The sequence below is a fragment of the Globicephala melas genome, chromosome 10 (assembly GCF_963455315.2).
Source record: "Globicephala melas chromosome 10, mGloMel1.2, whole genome shotgun sequence".
NCBI lineage: Eukaryota > Metazoa > Chordata > Mammalia > Artiodactyla > Delphinidae > Globicephala > Globicephala melas.
In genome coordinates this window covers 297,918-322,057 of record NC_083323.1, presented here as the reverse complement: position 1 = coordinate 322,057, position 24,140 = coordinate 297,918, and the positions used below count along the sequence as shown (strand labels likewise).

Sequence of the window (24,140 nt, the reverse complement as noted above, 5' to 3'; positions counted from 1 at the left end):
CCTTATAGGAGTTCCCTTGTATGTTATTTGTTGTTTTTCCTTTGTTGCTTTCAATAATTTTTCTTTGTCTTTAATTTTTGCCAGTTTGATTACTATGTGTCTCGGCGTGTTTCTCCTTGGGTTTATCCTGTATGGGACTCTCTGTGCTTCCTGGACCTGGGTGGCTATTTCCTTTCCCATGTTAGGGAAGTTTTCGACTAAAATCTCTTCAAATATTTTCTCGGGTCCTTTCTCTCTCTCTTCTCCTTCTGGGACCCTATAATGTGAATGTTGTTGCGTTTAACGTTGTCCCAGAGGTCTCCTAGGCTGTCTTCGTCTCTTTTCATTCGTTTTTCTTCATTCTGTTCTATGGCAGTGAATTCCACCATTCTGTCTTCCAGCTCACTTATCCGTTTTTCTGCCTCAGTTATTCTGCTATTGATTCCGTCTAGTGTATTTTTCATTTCAGTTATTGTGTTGTTCATCTGTTCGTTTGTTCTTTAATTCTTCTGGGTCTTTGTTAAACATTTCTTGCATCTTCTCGATCTTTGCCTCCATTCTTTTCTGAGGTCTTGGATCATCTTCACTGTCATTATTCTGAATTCTTTTTCTGGAAGGTTGCCTATCTCCACTTCATTTAGTTGTTTTTCTGGGGTTTTATCTTGTTCCTTCATCTGGTACCTAGCCCTCTGCCTTTTCATCTTGTCTTTCTTTCTGTGAATGTGGTTTTCCTTCCACAGGCTGCAGGATTGTAGTTCTTCTTGCTTCTGCTGTCTGCCCTCTTAGATGAGGCTATCTAAGAGGCTTGTGCAAGCTTCCTGATGGGAGGGACTGGTGGTGGTTAGAGCTGACTGTTGCTCTGGTGGGCAGAGCTCAGTAAAAGTTTAATCCACTTGTCTGCTGATGGGTGGGGCTGGGTTCCCTCCCTGTTGGTTGTTTGGCCTGAGGCGACCCAGCACTGGAGCCTCTGCGGCTCTTTGGTGGCGCTAGTGGTGGACTCCGGGAGGTCTCACGCCAAGGAGTAACTTCCCAGAACTTCTGCTGCCAGTGTCCTTGTCCCCATGGTGAACCACAGCCACCCCCTGCCTCTGCAGGAAACCCTCCAACACCAGCAGGTAGGTCTGGTTCAGTCTCCTTTGGGGTCACTGCTCCTTCCCCTGGGTCCCGAGGTGCACACTACTTTGTGTGTGCCCTCCACTAGTGGAGTCTCTGTTTCCCCCAGTCCTGTCAAAGTCCTGCAGTCAAATCCCGCTAGGCTTCAAAGTCTGATTCTCTTAAGAATTCCTCCTCCCGTTGCCGGACCGCCAGGTTGGGAAGCCTGACGTGGGGCTCAGAACCTTCACTCCAGTGGGTGGACTTCTGTGGTATAAATGTTCTCCAGTTTGTGAGTCACCCACCAGCAGTTATGGGATTTGATTATATTGTGATTGCGCCCCTGCTACCGTCTCGTTGTGGCTTCTCCTTCGTCTTTGAATGTAGGGTATCTTTTTTGGTGAGTTCCAATGTCTTCCTGTTGAGGATTGTTCAGCAGTTGTGATGCCGGTGCTCTCGCAAGAGGGAGTGAGCGCACGTCCTTCTACTCCGCCATCTTGAACCAGTCTCTGCGGTGGCTTCTCCTGTTGTTTTGATGCTTTTTATTCCTTTTTATTGCCTTATTGCCCTGGCTAGAACTTCGAGTGCAGTGCTGAATACAGGTGGCAAAGGGGGCATCCTTTCTTTGTTTTGGGTCTTAGAAGGAAAGCGTTCAGTCTCTCACCACTGAATATGTTTTCTGTGCTCTTGTCATAGATGCCCTTCACTATGTTGAGGAAGTTTCCTTTATTCCTAGTTTATTAAGTGTTTTTATCAAGAAAATGTGTTGAATTTTGTCAAATGATTTTTCAGTGTCAGTTGAGATGACTGGTTTTTGTCCTTCATTCTTTTAATGTGGTGTATATTACACTGAAGGATTTTCATATGTTGAACCATTCTTGCATTCTGGGAATAAATCCCACTTGGTCATAGTGTATAATTTTCTTCTAATCTGCTGCTGAATTCAGTTTGTTAGTATTTTGTGGAGAATTTTTGCATCAGTGTTCTTAAGGGATGTTGGTCTGTAATTTTCTTTTCTTGTGATGTCTTTGGTGTCAGGGCAGTGCTGGCCTCACAGACTGAATTTGGTAGAAAGTGCTCCCTTTAGTTTTTTTGGGGAGACTTTGAGAAGGATTGGTGTTGTTAATTCTTCTTTAAATGTTTGGTAGAATTCCAGTGAAGCTATCTGGTATGGGCTTTTCTTTATTGGGAGGTGGGTCTGACTGTTGAAGACGAGGCGGCATGGATGAAGCCACCTCCAGTGTCACCCAAAGTCACACAGGCAGGGAAGGTGAAGCCGAGACTGGAGACTGTGTTTCTGTGGGGGAGGAGAGCTGTGTCAGGCAGACGGGCCTCCTTCCTTATCCAGCTCCCCACTTCCTGGTGGGAAAGAAGGGTCCAGACTTATATCCTGGGCTGGAGCCTACACCCCTTTCCCCAGCCCCATCTCCCCATCCTGCGCAGCCCGCTTCCTTCCGTGTAGGCAGCAGAGGGTGTGGGATGCAGGCAGCTGTGGACCCTGCTGGGTGTGAGGTGGCCATGTGGACGTGGCAGGTGTGCCTGTCCCGCCTCCCTGCTGGTGCCGCTCTGCTTGCCTCAGGGGCAGGTCTGGAAAAGGCCATGGCAGAGGGGCTGCAGCTGCCCATTCAGCCTCCTCGGGGGCGTCTGCCTGGGAGCTTCTGTTTGGGCCCCTTGGGGCTCCCTTGGGGAGTGTCCATGTGTGCACCTCCTGATTTCATGGCCCTCCTGGATAGGATCCCCAGGGGCTGGAGAATTGAACACACTCCCAGTAACTTGTGGGTCAAAGATAAAATCATAAAGGAAAGACGATAAAAATACTGCATAGCAGAATGTGTAGAGTGCAGCTGCGGTGGATTTTGCAGGGAGGCCTACAGCCTTGTCAGGATGCACTGGAGGAGGAGGGAGGTTGAGGGTCTGCGGGTGCAGCTTCTAACCTAGCACAGAGGATGAGGAAACCACAGGAAGCGGTCACACGAGCAGAGGTTACGGAGCTGGATGGAGATGGAAGGCCCGTGGCCGCCCGGACGTCAGGACACAGCACGGGGAGGTGGGCAGGGCAGCAGGGCCCCTCACGTTCAGCCTGCAGGACACGGGGCTTCCCTCACCCTCTGTCTCCCCAGGACCTGTTTGTTAAGTACGCCTGGAATAACTTCCTGCACTTCCAAGTGGAGCTGTGCATAGCCGCCATCCTGTCCCACTCTGCCCGGGAGGACAGGGCCGTGGCCAGCGGACCTGAGGGCGCGGTGGAGCCTCTGCCTTCCAGCGGGGACCCGGAGACCCCCCAGCCTGCCGCCAGCCGCCCTGAGAGCACAATGGTGACCCACGTAGGTCCAGGCAGCGTCACGCGTGTAGCTGTGTCCTGCATGTCCCGTGTGTCACTGCGTGTCCTGTGCATCCTGTGTATTGCTGCGTGTGCTGAACCCCACCCCGACCATGTGGACATTAACGCTGCTTTGGGCCCTCGTGTGCTTTCTCCTCTAACCCTCCCGTGACACGGGGTGAGCTGCTCTCCTTTCACCCGTGAGACGGGAAATCCCAAAGAAGGTGTCCATGTTTGCCAGGGCCCCAGAGCCGGTGGAGTGGAGGGCCCCGGAGGGGTGGAGGAGAAGCCCCGTTGCTGCCCCCGGGTCGGCTCCCCAGGCCCTGAGGGCAAGCAGCCCCGTCATGGTGTGAATGCCGTGCCGGGGAGGCGCCGGGGAGGGGGAGCATATCCAGTTCTCACAAGAAGACTTTCTGGGATTTGGAGCCTCTGGAAAGCGTGGCTGCTCTGCACGGCCCGCCTCTTCCCTGACGCTTTCCCGCTCACCCGAGCACACTGTGTGGAGACCCGCTGGGGCCGCCCTTCCCGGGGCCGCAAGCAAGAGCATCCTGAGCGGCCGCGCGCGGGGCTGCAGGGAGTCGGCCTTAGTGGGTGTTCGCTAAGGAGGGAAGGAGGAAGCAGCACGTGGATGGAGCATGTGGCACAGGCGATCCCCAAGCCGAGGAGCCCACCTCTGCGTGCGGGGCCCTGGGGGTCGGCTCTGCCCCCCACCCCCGGGTGGCTGCAAGGCTCAGACAGGAGGGGCTTGGCAACGGGGCCCCTGACCAGAGACCTGGGAGAGGGTCGAGAAGGGCTGCACCTGCAGGCCTGAGCCGGAACACAGCCAAGGGGGTAAATAGCCAGGAGTGGGCGCTTTCAGTGATGAGAGCCACAGGGGGTGGGTGTGTGCAGCGGCCATGCAGGCCAGCAAGGGACCTCACCCAGATAGTGAGGCCACACGCGGGGTGGGCGTGCGATTTGGGGCCCGGAGCAAACATTCCAGATACCGGAAGCTGCCTGTGTGAGGGCCTGGAAGCAAGTGAGCCCTGGGGCCACCGGCCTCTTCCTCCTGGATGGAGAAGGCAGGAGAGTGGCCCGAGGGGGAGGACACGACCGCCGGGAGGCTGAGGGGACGAGAGTGTCCTGATTCGAACCCCGTCGCCACGTGGACGAGCCTGAGCAGAGCCTACCTGGGCGTCGGACGGGGACTGCAGGGCTGGGCTGTGATGCTTTCGCCGCCCACAGTGAACTTGGGGCTGACGTGTGCGCCTGCTGCCTGCTAAGCCCACTCAGTCCAGGGCTGGGTGGAGGGGAGCGTGCAGCCCTGCTGGCCCTGACCCGTGCCACCTGTCTGCCAGCTGTTCCAGAAGTGTTGCCTGGTCCAGAGGATCCTGGAGGCCTGGGAAGCCAATGACCACACACAGTAAGGACCACTAGGGCTCTGCGTGGGGCTCCAGGGCTGCCATGGAGGGTTTGTTTTCAAGGAAGGGTCCCACCGCTGTGGGAGCAGCTGCAGTGCTGCTGGTGGGGCCAGGGCGCGGGGCAGGGTAACGCGGCCTGCACAGCCCGGCCCCTGGCTCCATGGGCCCCTCACCCTCTTCCTCCCTTGCCCGTCCATCAGCAGAGACCCCAGTCCTGTGCCTGCACTGTGTCCCGAATCCTCCCACGTCCCCATCCCAGCCTCCAGCCACTTCTCTTACTGAAGCCTCAGACCCTTGAAAGAGCATCCGGGCCCCTTTCTGCTTCCCTCTTGCCCCATCTGCTCTCTCGTTGCTGATAAGCTGGGATCTTGCTGAAACCAGCAGGTGGTGTCACTTCCTGCTTGAAAGTCTTGACTGCCCAGGTCCCTGGTGTGACTGCAGGGTCGGGTCCAGTGGGCAGCCCTGTGCCCCCTGTGCTCCTACTCTGCCCCGCCAGGGGCTGCTCTGGGCAGGTGGGCAGAGCTCTGCGACCGCACCTAGTTCGTCCCTTCTGTCCTGCTGTTACTGAGCCCACAAATCTGCGTCCGCTCCCAAGTAGCAAGAAGCGAGGTGGGGCCGCCCCGCCTTCCGCTGGGCCCGGCGTGCGTAGTGCCCAGGGAGGCCTGTGCTGAGTCTGCTCCTGTATGTGTTTTGTGTGTTGGTGCACAGGTGTGTGCCTGTGTGAGGGGAGGGCTCACTGCTGTCACCGAGGGGTCCTTGGGCCATAGTAAGCCGTGGACGGGCGTGTGAGCCTGGATGCCTGCAGGCCGCGGCCTCAGCGCGGTTCTCCCGCGACCTGGACAGCCGCTCACAGGCCTCCACCCTCAGCCCGGCTTCGCGTCTGGGCCAGTTCTGCCTGCCCAGTCTCTCCTGACCCCCTTCCTCTGCCGGGTGGGCCCACCGATTGGGGACCACCTTCGCTTCCTCTCTGGTTGTCGTCAGGCTCTGAAGAGAGAGAATACTGTTGAAAGCAAGCGCTGTCCACTCTGGGACCCAAGGGCTGTGTTTCTGTAACGGACGCACCAGAGTCTCACAACTGACACCCTTCCTGCTGCATCAGGGATCTGAAGACTTGCTGCTCTGTTGGGTCCTGTGTGGGAGAGATGAGAAGTGGGGGGAGAGCCACGTGTTTGCGGCCGTGCGGGACGCGCAGGTGGACGGGAGCCAGCCCGCTGCCCCTGCTGCTCTGCCTACTCCCGGGTCCTGGGTCCACCCTCGGTCTTCTCTGGGGGCTCGGGACGCGCTTGGTCAACACTCGCAGCCCCAGCCGGGCGCGGGTCTGGTGGTCTGCGCAGAGTGGGAGCGGCAAATGCCCGCCTCACTTGTAGGCAGGGAGTGGAGCGACGCGGGTGCGGAGCAGGTGCTCCAAAAGTAAGCAGCCTGCAGGCGAGGCCACGAGACGGCTTCGCAGGGCAGTGGGCCCGCGGGGAGGAGGCCGCAGAGCCGAGGCCGGGCCGGCTGGAGGCACCGTGGAGGAGGGCCGGCGGCAGGCCTGACGCCACGCTCTCTTTCAGGGCAGCGGGTGGCATGAGGCGCGGGAACATGGGCCATCTCACCCGGATCGCCAACGCAGTGGTGCAGAGCCTGGAGGGGGGCCCCGTGCAGACCCAGGTCAGCGAGGTCCTCCGAGGTGAGCGCCTCCAGGCCCAGGTGTCGCTGCCCGAGGTGCCCCGCCCCTGCCCTTGGCCCATCGGCGGACCGGACCAGCACTGGTGCCACACACTTGGCCCCCCCTTTGCCACGGGGGCTGTCCTGTCAGCTGCGCCTGGGCCTGGGCGGCAGCCTCCTCTGTGCCCTGGGCCGCCCGCGCCGGCCCAAACGCCTGCTCTCCTGCTCCGCCGTCCGGCTCTTCTCTGAGCTCGTGGCTCATCTGGGGAGCGGCCGCAGGGCCTGAGCAGAGGCCATCCTGGCCAGGCTTGCTCTCCCTCATACCCCACGGGCCTCCTCGTCGCGATCCGGGGCCCCGAGCGGGGGGCCGCCGCCCATGCCCCTTGCCAGCCCTCGCACGTTCTGGGCGCCCAGTCTGTAGCTCCGGCACTGGGCTTTCTGGCCTGAGCTGGGGAGAGCCCGAGGAATCTTGGTTCAGATGGGAGAAGGCGGGCAGCTTAGAAGGGCCTGTGTGGCCTCTTGGGGAGGAGGACGCCGGGCCAGCCTGAGCAGCACATGGTGACAGGGCTGACAGGGTGACGCAGGGGCGTGCGCTCGGGGCGGCCTGAGGGTGATGGACAGTGACGGCCACAGGGGCTGGGACCCTGAGGGCACTTGGGGGCTCGTGCTGGTTTCACAGCCAAGACAGTTTGTCCCCCGTGCTGTGTGGGGGCCTGAGGACAGGGCTGGCCAGGGGGCAGGGGGACGCGTGTGCTCAGTGAACAGCGAGCGGGAGTGAGCACCGTCTGGGGGGCCCCTGGAGCGCCATGTGTGCTGTCGGGGCGGGGTGATCCCCATCCCTTCTGGGGGCCGTGGTGCCCTGAGTCCGGGGCAGGCAGGGGAGGTGCTGGGTTTGTCCCTGTCCTGGGCTGGGGAAGCTGCCCCGCAGACGTCCAGTTGGTCGTGCAGTGGGCGTGGCCTCCATGGCCCCCCGCCCCCGTGCCCTCGCCTAGTTGCCCCCATGGTGACCTTGGCCATGGCCCCCTGTGGTCCCAGGGCAGCTGTGCCAGGAGGCTGGGGGGGGGGGCGGGGCCCTCTGACACGAGCGGGCTGCTCTCAGTCCGGCCCCCAGCCCGTCAGCACCTGTGACGAGCGTGTGCACCCAGGACGGCCCGGTGTGGGGTTGGGGGCGAGCATGAAGCTCTCTCTTTCTGGACTGTGAACGTCTCTGGGCTCCGACCTCCCCGGAAAAACAGACACACCCAGGCCTGCTGGGTTGGGCCTGTAAGGCCAAGAGGGACGTGCCCGTGCCCCGTGGTTCCTGTGTCCCCGGGGCTCCTCGGTCGGCCTGAGAGCCCTCGCGGGACCAGGATGCAGCTGCTGGCTCCATCCCAAGGGCTCACCGGGCAGCCTTCCCCGCAGGGCTCCCCTCGGATTGCCGCGGGCGCTGGGAGAGCTTTGTGGAGGAGACGCTGACGGAGGCCAACCGCAGGAACGCGGTGGACCTGGTGAGCAGGCCCCAGGCCGGCCGAGAGTGGGGGGCCCTCTGGGCAGAGCGCTGTCCCCACCCTGGTCCCTGCCCGACCTGGGCTTGCGGGACTCCTGGTGCCCGAGGCCCGGCGCGCCCTGCAAGGGAGGGTGGGTCGGCACGGCCCCAGACGCTGTCTCATGCCCACCCACCCTGGCCGTTGCAGGTTAGCACGCACCATCTTCACCCCTCGAGTGAGGACGAGGACATGGAGGGCGTTTTCCCTAACGAGCTGTCCCTTCAGCAGGTGCGTGAGGCCAGGCCCCTCGTCCTGAGCTGCTCTCGGCAGCGCTTAGGCCTCGCGAGTGTCCTGCACGCGTCACCAGAGCCTCGGGCGGGGCCGGGGAGGTGCTCATCCCCCCGCTTCTGCAGGGGGTGCAGCCCCACCCTCCTCTACTTAGGGGGCGCCCGCAGGGCCACTTGACACTGATGAGACCCTTGGGGACGTGGTGGGCGAATGGAAAGTCAGAGTCACAGGCTCTTTGGACATGGCTGCCTGTGGGTGCCCAGCCGAGAGGGCAGGACCTGGGAGAAGCCACTGAAGCACCAGGGGGGTTCCTGAGAGCGGCCACGGTCCTGTTGCCCAGGCTTTCTCCGAGTACCAGGTCCAGCAGATGACGGCCACCTTCGTGGACCAGTTCGGCTTCAGCGACGAGGAGTTTGCTGAGCAGGACGACAGCGTCAAGTGAGCCCAGTGGGACGTGCCCACCTGCCCCACCCTCGTGCCTTTGGGAGGGAGCCGGGCTCTGCTCAGTGTGACCAGGTCCCTGACCTGTGGCTCAGCCCTGCCTGGCCTTCAGGGCCATCACACCACTTGCTCAGCTGGAAGCCACATGTGACCCAACGGCCTGGAGACGCCCTGTGGGGCGGCAGAGCAGCCGGGTGGGAGTCACCCCTCGCCGCCCATCCAGAGGTGGGAGGGGAGCCCGTGCACCCACCCGGGCTCGGCCTGCAGCCCTGGCCCCCCGCCCCTGCCTTTGCCTCCCTCGGTGGGCTGCTTCCCCCTTCTCTCCCTCTTGGGGGGACTTGACGGCATCCCTGTTGTCCTCGCAGCGCCCCATTTGACAGGATAGCGGAGATCAACTTCAGCGTCGACGCTGACGAGGACAGCGTGAGTCCCGTGGATGCCCCTTGGGGGTGGCCGGGCGTGTGGGGGCCATGTGGCCCACGTGTGCTCTCCTGCAGCCCGGTGCCGCTCTGTTTGAGGCCTGCTGCAGTGACCACATCCAGCCTTTTGACGAGGACGACGACCTCTGGGAGGACGAGGAGACACACTGTGTGGCCCGAGTGACCAGAGCCAGGTGGGCCTGGGCGCCACACGGGCACCAGCCCTGTCTCAGCCGTGCCGTGGCACCCTGGGCAGGTGGGAAGGGCTGCTCTGACCGTGGGTCTCCCCCCAGGTTCGGGGGCCCTCACGCTTCAGAGAGCTGCCGGAAGGACGGCCTGGAGCACCGAGGCCAAGGTGGGGAGGAGAGCTCGGAAGCAGACGGGGCTCGGGCGGGCGCCCCTCGGGCTGCCGTCCAGGAGGAAGGTCCTCGTGTTGAGGGTGGCTCAGAAGGTAGATGATGGGGCCACAGGGTGTGGGCCGGGCAAGGGGCTTGGGCGGGAACGTGGGGGACAGGATTTGGTGCCCTGGCCTGTGGGCCTGTGTGTGTGTGTGGCTGGGCTGCTGTGGGCCTGATGCCCACTGACCCCCCGGCACACACTTTCAAACACGCTCATATGCCCTTGGTCTCCCGCCCCGTCACGGTCACTCTTGGCCACGCCGTCACGGCTAGAGGCGGGTGTCCCCCAGTACCGTGGGGGAAGGCACACCCACACCATTGCTGTGGGGCCTCCACCACCGGTCACGTGCTGGTCAAGGGGCCTGGACACCGCGTCTCCCCCAGCAGGCTCCCCCTGGACGGTGTCTGATGAGCCAGTGAATTCCACGGCCTCAGGCCTGGCCCCGGCAGTGGCGATGGACGTGGGTTCCAGTGTGTGGGCGGCCAGCGCGCCCAGCGCCTCGGCTGCGGAGGAGAGAGGCTGGGCCAAGTTTGCCGACTTCCAGCCTTTCTGCTGGTGAGGCGGGGCCGGGGCGGGGGGCGGCCCCGGCTGCCTGGGGGCCGGGTCTCCTGGGCGTGGGCTCAGAGTTGGCCTCGTCTGCAGCTCTGAGTCGGGGCCCAGGTGCAGCTCCCCCGTGGACAGAGGTCACGGCGATGCCCAGGGTGGCCTGAACCGGGGCCCAGAGAGAACCCGTGAGTAGGGGCGGCCCCAGGGGCAGGGGTGTGGGAGGGGGAGGCCAAGACCTCGGGGCCGCTGTATTGCCCTGGTGATGTTGGAGTTTGCGCCACGTGCGGGGACTGGAGTGGGTGTGTGGAGGGGTCAGGACCCCGGCTCCAGGCACAGGACGGCCAGCGAGGCCCTCGGGCTGGCCTCAACGCACAGGTCCGACCAGCCCACACCCGTCTGTGTCGCCAGGACCCCAGCCAGAGCCTGTCTCCCCAGGCCTGGCCGCCTGCTAGGTGTGGATCACACGTGTGCGCCGCGCCACCCCAGTGCTTGTCCTGGGAGCTGTTCAGGGCCCTGGCCCTGAGCTCCCTGTCAGATGGGCTTGGAAGCCCCCCAGGATATCAGGGCCACACGGGGAGGGACTTGGAAGCCAGCCACAAGGCTGAGTGGTGGCCCTCCCTGCAGGGAGGACCGTTCTTCCTGAAGTTCCTGTGAATTCACAGACGCACGTGTGCACGTCACACGCACGCGGCAGTGGGTGTGGGGGACAGGTCTGTCACCAGTTGCAGGCTGAAGTTCCCGCGTGCGCCATACTGGTCGCTCTGTCCTCACCTGGTGTCACCGGCTCCCTGTGTTGCAGCTGGCCCGGCCACTCTGGGTGCCTGGAACGCATGTGTTGCCAGGAAGGCGCCCCTGGTGGCCTCCAGCAGCCGAGAGGACAAGCAGAAGGTGGCTTTGGCCTCGGAGGCTGTGAGGATGGGTCCCGGTCGGGAGGCTCCCCCGCCGCCAGTGTTAGTCCCCAGGTGAGCAGGACAGGCTGGGTGGCGGGCCCCCGGGTGCAAACGGAGGTCTGGCTGTCCGCAGCACTCCGCTGGCCCAGGGGCAGGCCGACCCTCCTGTCCTGATGGCCCCGTGACTCCTTGGAGGTCAGCTTTGGACAGGAGGGACACTGCTTTGTCCAGGTGGAAGCTGGGGTGACCGTTGAGACAGCACGGGGCCAGCCCGCCTCAGGCCGCGTCGGAGAGAATGGCCAGGCTTTTGGGGTTCCGGGTGGGCTCTGGAGCTGCCGCTCTCCTGGGGCGGGTGCCTAGTCCCAGACTTGCGCCCACCTCAGTCGGGCGCCTCGGACACACGTGTCCATCACGCTGGACCGGGAGGACGGGGGTGTTTTGGGACTTTGCTTGGGGCCCTGACCTGGGTCGTCCTCCCTGCAGGCTTGGCCCGTGCACCCCACCCCTGCGCCCAGGGGGCAGGTCCGGGCCTCTGGGGTCGGCTGGTGGACACATGCCTCCTGGTTGGGCGGGTGGGCAGCGTGAGGAACCGCGTGCGGTGAAGACGGAACGGGGCAGGAGGGCTGGTGGGACGTGAGGGAGAAGGTGGTGCTGGGGTCAAGGCCTGAAGGGGCTGGGGGGGGGGCCGGGGGGCCAGGCCAGACCCCCACGAGGGGACGAGGAACAGAGACTGACCGTGCTGCTCCCGTGAGGTCCCCACCCAGTGACCCTGGAGCGTCCCTGCTGACGCTGGGGGTCCAGTCTAGCTCCCAGGACCCCAGGGTGCGCCCGTCCCCGCTGGCGCCCTGCACTGGGGCTCGGGGCAGTGGGCACAGCCTGGAGGGAGCAGGGTCAAGCTGCACAGTGCGTGTCGGGGGAGGGGCGGTTCACGCCGCCGCTGCAGGGTGGGGCGAGCTTGACGCCTGGGCCCGGGGAGAACCTCAGCGCTGGGGTAAAGGTGTACACGCGGCTCCCAAACGGTTTGATTCCTTCTTGAAGCTTAGGGTCATCGAAATTTTTAAAACCTTTTCCTCTTCCTAACTCCCCGTTCCCCCAAAACCCACCCGGCTCCGAGAAGCAGTTGTTGTTCCGGAAGCAAAGCCTTTTGGTCCTCAGGGCGGTCTTCGCGAGCCTTGGCCATTGTGGGGGGACACGCGGGGCTCGTCTCCAGGCTCTGCCCTCACTGGCTCGCGAGGGTCAGTGCCGGGCTGGAGGAGACGTCACACAGCAGAAGCAGGCGCTGGGCAGGTGTGGGCTGGTGGGGGCACCGTGGGCTTGCTCTCTGGGCCCCCAGACCAGAGCTGAGTGCCAGGGCTGGGTGTCCCGAGGCCGCCTGCCTCCCGCACTCAGCCTTTCTAGGTGTGGGCGGCGGGAGTGTTGTGGACAGACGTGGCCTGAGAGGTGTTCCAGGGAAGGGCCTTGGGCCTGTGTGGTCCACAGAGCGGTGAGGGTTGCTGGGAGCACCTAAGGGGCATGTTCCAGACTGGGGTGGGGATGTGGCGAGGGCCGTCTGGAGGGGGCCGAGGGGGACGGGATGCCCGGGATGAGTGCTGCTGGGAAGGAGGCTCAACGCTCTGGTGGACTGACAGGCGGTCTCTGGCGTGTTTGGAACTTGGGGTGGCAGAGGGGCCTGGGCCATCTTGCAGGGTGGAGCCCCAGCGGGGGTGGTCCAGTAACTGGAGCCTGTCTGCCACGCAGGTCTGAGTGCGCCACCAGCACGCCTCCAGACCTGGCCTCCCTTGCGCCTGTGGAAGTGACCTCTGCCCCAGTCGGGGCCGTCCTCCCCGAGGCTGCCGTGGCGGCCACCACAGTACCGGGCAACACCGGCCCCGCCTCGGCCGCCCCGGCAGTGTCTCCTGTGCTGGCCGTGGCCGCCACCCCTGCAGCCCCAGCTGTCTCCACCGCGGCCACCCTGGGGACGGTGGCAAAGGACAGGTGAGCAGGTCGGACCAGGGGAGGGGCTGGGTGGGGACCCTTGCCCTGAGCGACTCCTACCCACCCCTGCAGGCAGACTGACGGGCCTCCGCCCGCGGGAGCTGCCTTAAATGGCCTCGTGTGATGCTGCCGCCCGCCCAGCCTTGGCGCCCCAACCAAGAAAACTACCTGGTGACGCAGTTTGTCTTTTTTAATTTAACTTAATTTAATTTTAAAATAAATGCTGCATTGGTAAAGCTGGCAGTTGGAACCAGTCAGACGGCCCAGCCTGCATTTCTCCTGCCTGACTCTGGGTGGGCCTTGAGGGTCCAGCCCCACACACAGCAATAAGGCCTCAGACGGGGGCTCTGCCTGCGCCCCAGGCTCTGAGCCTGTTTTTATACGTTTTCTAACAAACGCGGAGAGAGCCACGTGTTTGCACTTTTTAATCTAGCGCAGGAGAGGGTCTCCGAGGCTCTGGGGACAAATGTGGGTCTGGAACTGGACTGGCCAGACGGGGTTTTAGCTGCCCGGTAGGCCTGGGAGCTGGCCTTGAGCCAGCCTGCAAACGTGACTGCCTTAAAAAAAACAAGCCCCCCGCGGCCTGGCAGGCTGTCCGCAGTGGGCAGTGGGGGGGGGGGGGGTGCCTGGCAGGAGCTGGCCACGGGCGTGCAGGACGGGGTGCAGAGGGCCCAGCAGTGCCTGGGCATGGGGGGCTACCCTGCGCCTGCCGGGGAGGGCGGGGTATCTCATGTTACTGTTCTGATGATCTGACAGGGCACCCAGACCCCACGACTCCCAATAAAAGTTGTTATTCTCACCGACAGACCCGCGTATTGTTACGCTGCGGGCCCTGGAGCCCCAACCTGGCTGGCAGCGGGGGTCGTCTGCTGCTCCCGGGCCCGTCTTTGAGTCAACTCCTGAGTAAAGACTGAGCTCTTTCTTTTCTTTGTGAAACAAGCTCTGCCTGGAGGTTGCGTCTCGGGCAGGGACCCCAGACCCACAGGTTCCTGGGCAACAGGAATGTCAGCCTGACGGCTGTCCGTGGACCCAGGGAGGACCTGGGTGAGCCCCGCCTTAGCTCCCACTGATGGGTGCCGTTTCCGGCCGGGCCCCCCGCACCACCAGCCCCCCCGACCAGGAGCTGTGGCCGCCACCCTGACCACTCTGGGATGTTCTCCCAGCCTCCGCGGTGCCACATTCCGCCCCACACACCCCACCTGCTGCCCACCCGGCCCTGCCCTGCCCCTGGTTGGCACCCGTTGCTATTAAGGCCCTAACCTGGGTGGGACTCACGTCTGAATGGGAGAGTGACCTGCGTTACAGCCAAGACGGGGGGGGGGGGGGGGGAGGGGGCGGCGGTGAGGACGGTCAGGACCCCAGGGGAGAGACAGAGACAGGTGTTTGGAGCCAAGTGCCCATAATGGAGGCCGTTGGGTCCCTGTGCCCCACCTCCTCATACATAAGCCCCCCAAGTCAAGTCCTGAAGCACCCTTGCTCTTCAGAGAGCCCACCCTCTTTGGTGTCTCCCCCTCCTCAGGCCCCGTCCCACTCCTCCGTCCATCCCATCCCATCCCATTGACTGACTCTCATCTGACCAGGGAGGGGCCAGCAAGTCTGGACTCCGGACAGCTCCCCTGTACCCCCTTCTTCACAACACACACACCTCTAGGTGGCGTCTTCCACACCAGCCCCAGGATCGCCTCTGAGGCCTGGAGGGATGGGTGGCCGGGCACCAAGCAAAAGCCTGGTGATGCTGGCCCCCGCCGCCCACCCCGGCCCCAGGACACGGAGGAGACGCAGGCGTGCGGCGTGTCATTAGCGCTCTTTATAGACTCTGGTTCTAGGAACAGGCTGTCTGCGGCTGGCCGGCCGGGGCCAGCATGCTGACAGGGCGGGAGGGGGGATATTTACAGGCCCACCGCGAGGGCTGTACCGTGGCTGCTCCCGGCGGGTGCTCAGCCAGGGCTCCAAAATGAGTTAGAGCTGGCCGGGTGGAGCGGGGGCGGGGGGGGGGGGGGGCTGTACACACATTTGGGGGCGGGGCCTCAATACTGTCAAGGGCGGGGGCTGTAAACATGGCCGGGGGGCCCTGCCCACCCCTAGTGGTCTGTAACGACTGGACACAGAGCCGCCGAGCAGGGCCGGGCTCAGGCGTCCGACAGGCAGCTCTGGATCTGGTCCACCCACTGCTGGGCTGACGGCACGTCCTGGGCACAGAAGTTGTAAACACGACGCGTCGTCTTCACCTGGGGACGCGGGACACTGACTCCACGGCCCCACGCGGGCCGCCACCCCCCGCGCCGCGCCCCCCCATCCCCCGGCGCCCCAGCCGCAGCTCACGTCGAAGAAGGCCTTCTCGTCCACGGTCTTGGGGGCACCCAGAGTGGGAGTGCCAGGCGCCACAGCCTCCACCTCCGCCAGGTCGATGAAGCCCTTGCACTCCGTGTCCACTCGGTGGTCGTAGTAGCGCAGCTGAGCAGGGGCAGGAGGTCAGGGCAGGGCTCCCTCGACTCCCCACCCCAGCCAGCCCGCTGACCACTCACCTGGTGCTTAGTCTTGTCCAGCACAAACCAGCGGGCCTTCCAGGGCTTCATGAAGGCCCCCTTCTTGTACAGGGTGCCCTCATAGGACCTGCGTTTGCAGAAGAACCGGCCAGAACAGCCATCAGGGCCCGGCAACGGCCCCGCCTCCCCGGCCCCGCCAGCCCCAGCAGCAAGACCGAGGCCCCTGTCCCCAAACTGACCCAAGTCCGGAGCACAGGGCAAGGGAACACGAAGAAGCCTGGGGTTGTCCCCAGAAAGGACCCCCTCACGCCCGTCAGAGCACAGACACTTGGGAGGGTCCCACACCAGAGCCTCAGGGTCTCAGGGAAACAGCCCTACATGCAGAGCAGGGGCCCCTGACACGGAGCAGGCAGGTCTGGGGAGGCGACTGCGGCAACGTGACCCCTCCAGGCCCAGAGGGTGGGATGCAGCCTGCCGGGCCCCAGCCTCTACTGGAAGCTGCCCCAACCTCACAGGGCACTTGGCCCACCCTCACAGGTATCCCATGGTCCCTGTCCCTCTCCTCCTCCGCAGCCACCATGGCCTGGCTGTGGTCGCCAGTTCTATATCCCAAACCCCTTCCAAGCCCACCTGCTTCTCCCCAGCAACCGTCACAGCTTAGGCCACCATCACGGCCTCCCCGGCAAATCAGTCCACCTAAGAAATAACTAGACGCTCCCCAAAGGCACCTGCCCCCACCCATCTGAGAATTGCCTGGGACCCCAGTCGAATCCCCCTAGCTCAGAGGTGTCCGTGGTGCAGAGAGAGCTGCTTCTCACACCTGTTCTCGCTCTCAGCTGTCTGGAACTGGCTGTACAGGGTGCTGGTGCTGCGGCGGGCTGCCTGGCGGGAACCGGACGCACTTGAGCCGCTGCTCTGGTCGCTGTCCAGGCTGAGGCTCAGGGTGGAGCCCACGGGTCCCTCCTGCAGGTACACACCCAGCGAGCGGCGGTGGTGGGGCACACTGGACACCAACAGGGAGCTGGGGGTGCCCTGGGGGCAGGAGGGTGGGCCCGTGTCAGGGGGGTGGCCTCCACCTCCTCCTGGCAGCAAGGCCACCCCAGCCCCCCACACCCACCCCCGCTCACACGTTCGTCTTGCCGGCCTTCAAGGCGCTGGGCAGCTTTCACCCGATCCCAGGCATCCTTCCAACGCTCAGGGGGTCGGCCCAGCTCTGTCTCCAGCCGCTGCAGCTCCTGGAGGAGAATCAGTGAGAGATTACGCAGAAAAAAGTACCCAGACTAGAACACGAAAGGACAAAAGGATGGAAGACGTAGGACAGGAGACAGGGAAAAGATCTAATGACCGTGTAACTGTCGTCCAGAGGAGGCGGCAAGGGGGAGGGATTGGGCAGAATCAGTATTTGGAGACAACAGTTGAAGAGACATCAAAAATATACTCAAGGGACTTCCCTGCTGTCACAGTGGTTAAGAACCCACCTGCCAGTGCAGGGGACACGGGTTCGAGCCCTGGTCCAGGAAGATCCCACATGCTGCGGAGCAACTAAGCCCGTGCGCCGCAACTACTGAGCCTGCGCTCCAGAGCCTGCAAGCCTAGAGCCCGTGCTCCGCAACAAGAGAAGCCACCGCAATGAGAAGCCCGCGCACTGCGACGAAGAGTAGCCCCCGCTCACCGCAACCAGGGAAAGCCCGTGCGCAGCAACAAAGACCCAACGCAGCCAAAAATAAATAAATTTAATTAAAAAAAATTATTAGGCAAGCAGAATGGCAGGAAAATAAGAAGCATCCTCAGGGGAAAAGTTAAAAGACCCAGAAATGAACTAGACACTCAATTAGCATACAAGAAGTTCAAAACAGTTGTTATAAATAGATTTAAGATTTAAAGATGGACATAATGGTTGAGCAGATGGGGAATCTCTACAGAAAAGAAAAACTATAAAGAAAAATGGAAACGCTAGAGCTGAAAAATACAATATCTGAAGTGGAAAATTCATTAAATAGGCTTAAGAGCACATTAAACGTAAGAAAGAAGAGCAGTAGAGTTGAAAACAATGTAACAGGAATCATAAAAATGAACTGCAGAGAGGAAAGATTGGAGGAAAAAACCAAATACAGCCTCAGTGACCTATCGGGCAAAGAAGTCCCAGAGGAAATGAGGGACAAGATTATGCAGAAAAACTTTTTAAAGACATAACGGCCTAGGGACTTCCTTGGTGGTCCAGTGGTTGGGACTCTGCGCTTCAACACAGGGGGCGTGGGTTCGATCCCTGGTCGGGGAACTACGATCCCGCATGCTGCGGGGCACAGACAAAAAAAAAAGAATGGCCTAAAATGTACTAAGTTTGATTAAAACTCTCATGCCATACATCTAAGAAGCTTAAAGAACTCCAAGCAGAACACACACACACAAAAAACACCATGTGATGGCCAAACTGCCGACACTAAAGATGAAGACAAAACCTTAAAGGCAGGGAAAAAAAGGGTGCTGTCACACACGGTTTACAAGGGTAAGAACGAGCACCAACACTCAGTCAGAAACAATGCAACAAGCAGAAAACACTGGAACGACATCTTTAAACTGCCAAGTATAAAAAGCTGTCAACCTAGCATTCTAAATCCAGAGAAAACACCCTTTAAAAAATAAAGGCATAGATGCGGAGCAACTAAGCTTGTGTGCCACAACTACTGAGCCTGTGCTCCTAGAGCCCGCGAGACACAACTACTGAAACCCGTGCACCTAGAGCCCGTGCTCCACAGCAAGAGAAGCCACCGCAATGAGAAGCCCGTGCACGGCATCAAAGAGTAGCCCCCGCTCGCCGCAACTAAAGAAAGCCCGAGCGCAGCAATGAAGACCCAACGTGGCAATAAATAAATAAATATTCCTTTAAAAAATAAATAAAGGCATAGAAAGAGAAATTAAAGAAACAATCCCATTTACCATTGCATCAGAAAGAACAAAATGCCTAGGAATAAACCTAAGGCGGCAAAAGACCTGTACTCCAAAAACTATAAGATGCTGATGAACAAAACTGAAGATGACACAAACAGATGGAAAGATATACTGTGTTCTTGGATTGGAAGAATCAATACTGTTTAAATGACCACACTACCCAAGACAATCAACAGATTCAATGCAATTCCTATTAAATTACAAATGGCCTTTTTCACAGAACTAAAACAAAAAATTTTAAATTTGTATGGAAACACAAAAGACCCTGAATAGCCAAAACAATCTTGAGAAAGAACAGAGCTGGAGGAACCATGTGCCCTGATTTCAGAATATACTACAAAGCTACAGTAATCAAAACAGTGTGGTACTGGCACAAAAACAGACACAGATCAATAGAACAGGATAGAGAGCCCAGAAATAAACCCATGAGCCTATGGTCAATTAAACTACAACAAAGGAGGCAAGAATATACAATGGAGAAAAAACAGCTTCTTCAATAAGTGGTGCTACGTGCTAAAGAATGAAATCAGAACATTCTCTAACACCATATACAAAAATAAACTCAAAATGGATTAAAGGGAATCCCCTGGCAGTTCAGTGCTTAGGCCTCCGCACTTCCACTGCAGGGGGCATAGGTCTGATCCCTGGTCAGGGAACTAAGATCCCACAAGCTGCATGGCACCACCAAAAAAAACCCAAAAGGATTAAAGATCTAAACGTAAGACCAGATACTATAAAACTCCCAGAGGGAAACACAGGCAGAACACTCTTTGACATAAAGCACAGCAATATTTTTTTGGATCCATCTCCTAGAGTAACAGAAATAATAACAAAAATAAACAAATGGGACCTAATTAAACTTAAAAGCTTTTGCACAGCAGAGGAAACCATAAACAAAATGAAAAGACAGCCTATGGACTGGGAGAAAATATTTGCAAACAATGCTATGGACAAGAGATTAACTTCCAAAATATACAAACAGCTCACACAGCTTAATATCAAAGAAACAAACAACCCAATCAAAAAATGAGAAGACCTAAATAAACATTTCTCCAAAGAAGACATACAGATGTCCAACAGGCACATGAAAAGATGCTCAATATACCTCACACCAGTGAGAAAGTCCATCATTAAAAAGTCTACAGGGGAGGGACTTCCCTGGTGGCAGTGGCTAAGAATCCACCTGCCAAAACAGAGGACAAGGGTTCGATCCCTGGCCCGGGAAGATCCCACATGCCACGGAGCAACTAAGCCCGTGCACCACAACTACTGAGCCTGAGCTCTAGAGCCCACGAGCCACAACTACTGAAGCCCATGCGCGTAGAGCCCGTGCTCCGCAACAAGAGAAGCCACCGCAAATGAGAAGCCCGCACACACTAACAGAGAGCAGCCCCCGCTCACCACTAGAGAAAGCCCGTGCACAGCAACAAAGACCCAATGCTGACAAAAATAATAAATAAATAAACGTATATAAAAAAAATGTCTACAAATAACAAATGCTGAGAGGGAGTGGAGAAAAGGGAACCCTCCTACACTGCTGGTGGGAAGGTGAATTGGTGCAGCCACTATGGAAAACAGTATGGAGGTTCCTCAGAAAACTAAAAATAGAACTACCATATGACCCAGCAATTCCACTCCTGGGCATATATCCAGAAAAAACAAAATCTCTAATTCAAAAAGATACATGCACCCCCCTCCAATGTTCACAGCAGCAATAGTCACAAAAGCCAAGACACAGAAGCAACAGATGAATGGATAAAGAAGATGTGGCGTATTTATACAATGGAATACTACTCAGCCATGAAAAGAGTGAAATAATGCCATGTGCAGCGACATGGATGGACCTAGAGATGATCACACTAAGTCAGACAGAGAAAGACAAATATATGATATCACGTATGTGGAATCTAAAAATATGATATAAATGAACTTATTTACAAAATGGAAATAAACTCACAGACATAGAAAACAAACTTATGGGGGCTTCCCTGGTGGTCCAGTGGTTAAGAATCCGTCTTCCAATGCAGGGAGCGCAGGTTCGATCCCTGGTCAGGCAACTAAGCCCATGGGCCACAACTAAAGAGCCCACATGCTCTGGATCCCATGTGCTCTGGAGCCCGCGCACCACAACTAGAGAGAAGCCGACGGGCCACAACTAAGACCCGATGCAGCAAATAAATAATAAATAAAAACTTATGGTTACCAAAGGGGATGGCGGGAGGGATAAATTAGGAGTTTGGGATTAACATATACACACTACTATATATAAAACAGATAATCAGCAAGGATCTACTGAATAGCACAGGGTACCATAGTTACATCTTGTAATAATCTATAATGGAAAAGACTATAAAAGGAGATGTATATATATATATATATCTGAGTCACTTTGCTGTACACCTGCAACTAACACAACACTGTAAACTATACAATAAGAACAGAAATGGTGAAAATAAAAAAAAATGAAGACATTTTCAGGTAAAAAAAAAACAAGCTGAGGGAATTTGTCACTAGCAGATTTGGATTACAAGAAACATTGAAAGTTCTTCAGGCTACAGGGAAGTGATACAATACCAGATCTACACTGAGAATGAAAAATACCGGGCACAGCAAACAGAAGACGTTTTCCTTGTTTCCTAATTTTTTTAAAACAAAGTGGACCATTTAAAACAACCATAACCCATGCGCTGTGCTGACGTCACAGGTAATAGTAAAAGGGCTGATGACAAAGGCAGAAGGACAGGAGCGGGCAGTTCCCGTGGGGGGTGTGCAATTCAACCCCAGATGCGCTGGGACTGCAGTCACTGACAACCACTACAAATAACACAAACATACAGCTCAAAAGCCACACAAAGTAGATAACATGGAAAAGTAATACTCAACTGTCAGGAAAATAACAAACGGAAGAAAGCAGCAAAAAGAAAAGTCCCGTGAAAGACAGAAATGGGTGAGAAGACGCGCTAACCACACGCTGAGCACCAAGCAGAAACTCACCGTTAACTAAAGACACAGACCAGTCAGAAATGAAAGCACCACAGACAACATCACGCCACACAGACGCTGGCCTAGGGACACCAGCTCCAAGACCACGAGCAGTACCAGAGAGAAGAGGACGGTCCTCTGCCCTCTGTGCTTGTGGATCCCCTTCACCCACAAAACCATGACCCAGGCTCCCCCAAACCCTGCGTGGCCAGTGCCTTCAGCCTGGGCCACTGCTGGGCTGTCAAAACCTTTTCACCTGCTTGTTTACACCTCACCACCTCCCTGAGAGGCAGGAATCAGCCTCCCCACTTTCCCCACAAGGAAGCAGAAGCTCAGGATGCTTAGATATCCCTCCAAAGACACCCAGCGGGGGGGGGGGGGGGGCGGGCAATGCAAACCTTGCTGTGGTCCGGACCTGAGGCCCCGGGGGAGAACTCCGGCCACTGGACAGCCACCCTCTATGCCATCCCAGCCTCCCCCCAAACCCCAACCCCAAGGGGCTCTCTTCTCTCTTCCGGGGTCCCGTGTCCTATTGAATCCTGATTGCTGAGGCTAAGCAGACACGCCCACTAAGTCTGGCAGAGGGAGTGAGAGAAGCCTGAACGTCAGCCCCAAGCTTCCAGGCCCATCTCTCTCTGAAGGGGGCACCACCAGGCAGGATGGAAGGCCAGCAGATCACCGTCCACATCGGGGGGCGGGGGGCCGGACTGACGTGCGCTAGGACCCCCTCTCCCCTTCTCAGGGGCCACACGCACCTCCAGCAGCTGGGAGATGGCGTCGGGCTGGGCTCGGGGGCAGTTGTCGTAGCAGGGCCACACCACCCGGCGCCTGCTCTGGGGGGCACCCCCATCGGGCCGCTCCTCCTCCGGGGGCTCGGGGGGCCCCTGCGCCAGCTCCCAGTCATAGGGGGGGCCCTCGGCCAGCGTCTCCTCGGTGTAGAAGTCCCACACCTTCAGGTTGGACACGTTGCTGTACGGCCGGAGGACCTGGGGGCGGGCCTGGCGTGAGCACCGGGGCGCGGAGGGGCCTGCCCGCCCCGACCAGGCTCTGCTCACCTCCGCGTCCTCGGGCGCGTACAGGTAGTTGTAGAACACCGGCGTCCTCTTGCTCAGCCGCTCCACGTACTCCCACACCGAGCGGCAGGCCGCCTGGCCCCGGCGCTCCCCCTTCTCCTCATACAGCAGCCCTGCAGGGGGCAGCGCTGAGCCCGGCCCCACCCCGGCTGCTGACCCCGCCCCTGTGCCCACCTTCACCGCCCCCGCCCTCACCGTACCCAGCTCGATGCGTTCGTAGTCCGAGTCCAGCAGGAAGGTCCGGAAGCGATGGGACGCGTGATGGTAGCCGAGGAACTTGAGGTAGAATGGGCTGAACTCGAACTCCATGGGGAACTGCAGGTGGACCTGTGGGGCATCAGGAGTCAGCGGCCAGCGGTCAGCACGCACAGCCCCCACCACGGCCGCCCGCTCACCTGGTGCACGCAGTCCAAGAACTGCAAAAAGACTGGCGTGAAGCCGCTGCTTTGCCCGGCCAGGGTGTGGGCCCCGCGGTGGCTGAAGCGATGGCCAAAGGACAGCCACTCCTTCTCCACCAGCAGACGGAAGCCCTCCAGGGTGCGGTAGAAGGGGTCTGAGAGCAGCTGCACCAGGGACACCACCTGCCAGCAGCGCCGTGAGTCAGCAGGGCGTGGGGACTGGGCCCAACACCCGCCCCCACCCCCACCCCCGGCCACCGCGCACCTGAGTGGTGATGTCCCAGCCGTCCTCCAGGCTCACCAGGACAGAGGAGCCCGAGTCCAGGAGCTCCACCACCAGCACCGACACCTGCAGCAGCTTGTGGATCTGCAGGCACCCGCAGCCCCTCAGCACCTCCCAGAGCCCGTGGCCTAAGACTCCAGCACCCAGCCGGGCCCCCAGGACCCACACATCCACAGGAGCGGTGGCTGCGCAGGCCCACGCCAGGGGACACCCCGCGAGGCAGCACAGCCTGGATGGACCCGAAATGCTGTGGCGTGCTTCCTCCCACCCGGCCGCCCACCCACCCGCCTATCAGCATCTTCTGGGCCTGAAGAGGCATCCCCTCTCCTTGACGTGCCCAGCCCCACCCTGACAGAGAGCAGAGGGCTCCCACACAGCTGGACCCTGGCCTCCCTCCCCTGTCCATGCACCACCACTGGGAAGTGGCCATCATCCCCTCCCGAAGCCCAATACTATCAAAAGAGCAAGCCCAGACCCCGCCCACCCACGGCTCTAGGTAAGTGGCGGGGCCCGGCACCCAGGTGGGCACCGGATGGCCCCTGCCCATCGCATCTCCTCCCCCCGGGTAGCCCTCCACCACGGTGGGGCAGGGGCAGTGGAGAGACCTGGATCAGCCACTCTGAGTCTTCCAGCGAGCACAGGAAGGAGGCTGAACCGGGCTCGGTGGCAGGATAGCCGGGGACACACGCCTTCAGCAGCTTCTTGAAGCTGCCTTTCACCTGCCGTGTCTCAAATACCTCGATGGGCACCAGCTCCCACTGCTGCAGGGGATCTGGCCGTACACCCTGGAGGAAGCCGGCCGTGGTGAGACGCGCCCAGGCCCCGTGCCCCCACCTGGCCCCAGGACTCTGTCCCAGTCACCTTGAGCTGGGCTTTGTCTCCAATGATGTAGAGGGCTGCACGCTGGGGCCGGAGAAAGCCTGGGTCGGGGGGGGCCCCGTTGGCCTGGGGGGGACCCATGCCTGCTAGCCGGGTGCCTACATCAGTGCTGAGCCCACTGCTGCGCCCACCGGCCCGGACACTGCCCCATTTACCTGCACAGAGAAACCAGGTGAGCACCGGAGCAGGGCCAGGGCACCACTTACCTGGGGCAGAGCTCCCAGGGAGG

General features: G+C 59.8%; 2 protein-coding genes across 12 annotated transcripts in view; one reads left to right on the top strand and one right to left on the bottom strand.

The window, feature by feature from the left end:
- The window catches only part of PPP6R2 (protein phosphatase 6 regulatory subunit 2), an 84,388-nt gene extending 71,270 nt beyond the window's left edge, over window positions 1–13,118 (top strand). For 4 of the 7 annotated variants that reach the window (XM_030855491.2, XM_030855488.2, XM_060306103.2 and 1 more), the window contains 14 exons: window positions 3,192–3,395; window positions 4,729–4,793; window positions 6,345–6,460; window positions 7,840–7,925; window positions 8,112–8,192; window positions 8,533–8,630; window positions 8,999–9,056; window positions 9,131–9,246; window positions 9,346–9,503; window positions 9,835–10,006; window positions 10,094–10,182; window positions 10,797–10,959; window positions 12,625–12,861; window positions 12,934–13,118. In XM_030855491.2, coding sequence (XP_030711351.2) covers window positions 3,192–3,395; window positions 4,729–4,793; window positions 6,345–6,460; window positions 7,840–7,925; window positions 8,112–8,192; window positions 8,533–8,630; window positions 8,999–9,056; window positions 9,131–9,246; window positions 9,346–9,503; window positions 9,835–10,006; window positions 10,094–10,182; window positions 10,797–10,959; window positions 12,625–12,861; window positions 12,934–12,985 — 1,695 coding nt within the window. In that variant the 3' untranslated portion in view covers window positions 12,986–13,118. Of the gene's footprint in view, window positions 1–3,191; window positions 3,396–4,728; window positions 4,794–6,344; window positions 6,461–7,839; window positions 7,926–8,111; window positions 8,193–8,532; window positions 8,631–8,998; window positions 9,057–9,130; window positions 9,247–9,345; window positions 9,504–9,834; window positions 10,007–10,093; window positions 10,183–10,796; window positions 10,960–12,285; window positions 12,371–12,624; window positions 12,862–12,933 lie in introns of those variants that run through there. The other 3 variants (XM_030855494.3, XM_060306104.1, XM_070046442.1) reach the window with 2 other exon arrangements.
- A 1,724-nt stretch (window positions 13,119–14,842) lies between these two features.
- SBF1 (SET binding factor 1) overlaps window positions 14,843–24,140 on the bottom strand; it is a 28,011-nt gene continuing 18,713 nt past the window's right edge. For 3 of the 5 annotated variants that reach the window (XM_060306102.2, XM_030855484.3, XM_030855485.3), the window contains 12 exons: window positions 23,894–24,066; window positions 23,638–23,817; window positions 23,015–23,116; window positions 22,747–22,932; window positions 22,552–22,678; window positions 22,334–22,464; window positions 22,034–22,264; window positions 16,475–16,582; window positions 16,168–16,379; window positions 15,387–15,474; window positions 15,184–15,315; window positions 14,844–15,089 (listed from right to left, as the gene is read on the bottom strand). In XM_060306102.2, coding sequence (XP_060162085.1) covers window positions 14,991–15,089; window positions 15,184–15,315; window positions 15,387–15,474; window positions 16,168–16,379; window positions 16,475–16,582; window positions 22,034–22,264; window positions 22,334–22,464; window positions 22,552–22,678; window positions 22,747–22,932; window positions 23,015–23,116; window positions 23,638–23,817; window positions 23,894–24,066 — 1,769 coding nt within the window. In that variant the 3' untranslated portion in view covers window positions 14,844–14,990. Of the gene's footprint in view, window positions 15,090–15,183; window positions 15,316–15,386; window positions 15,475–16,167; window positions 16,380–16,474; window positions 16,583–22,033; window positions 22,265–22,333; window positions 22,465–22,551; window positions 22,679–22,746; window positions 22,933–23,014; window positions 23,117–23,637; window positions 23,818–23,893; window positions 24,067–24,140 lie in introns of those variants that run through there. The other 2 variants (XM_060306101.2, XR_009565452.1) reach the window with 2 other exon arrangements.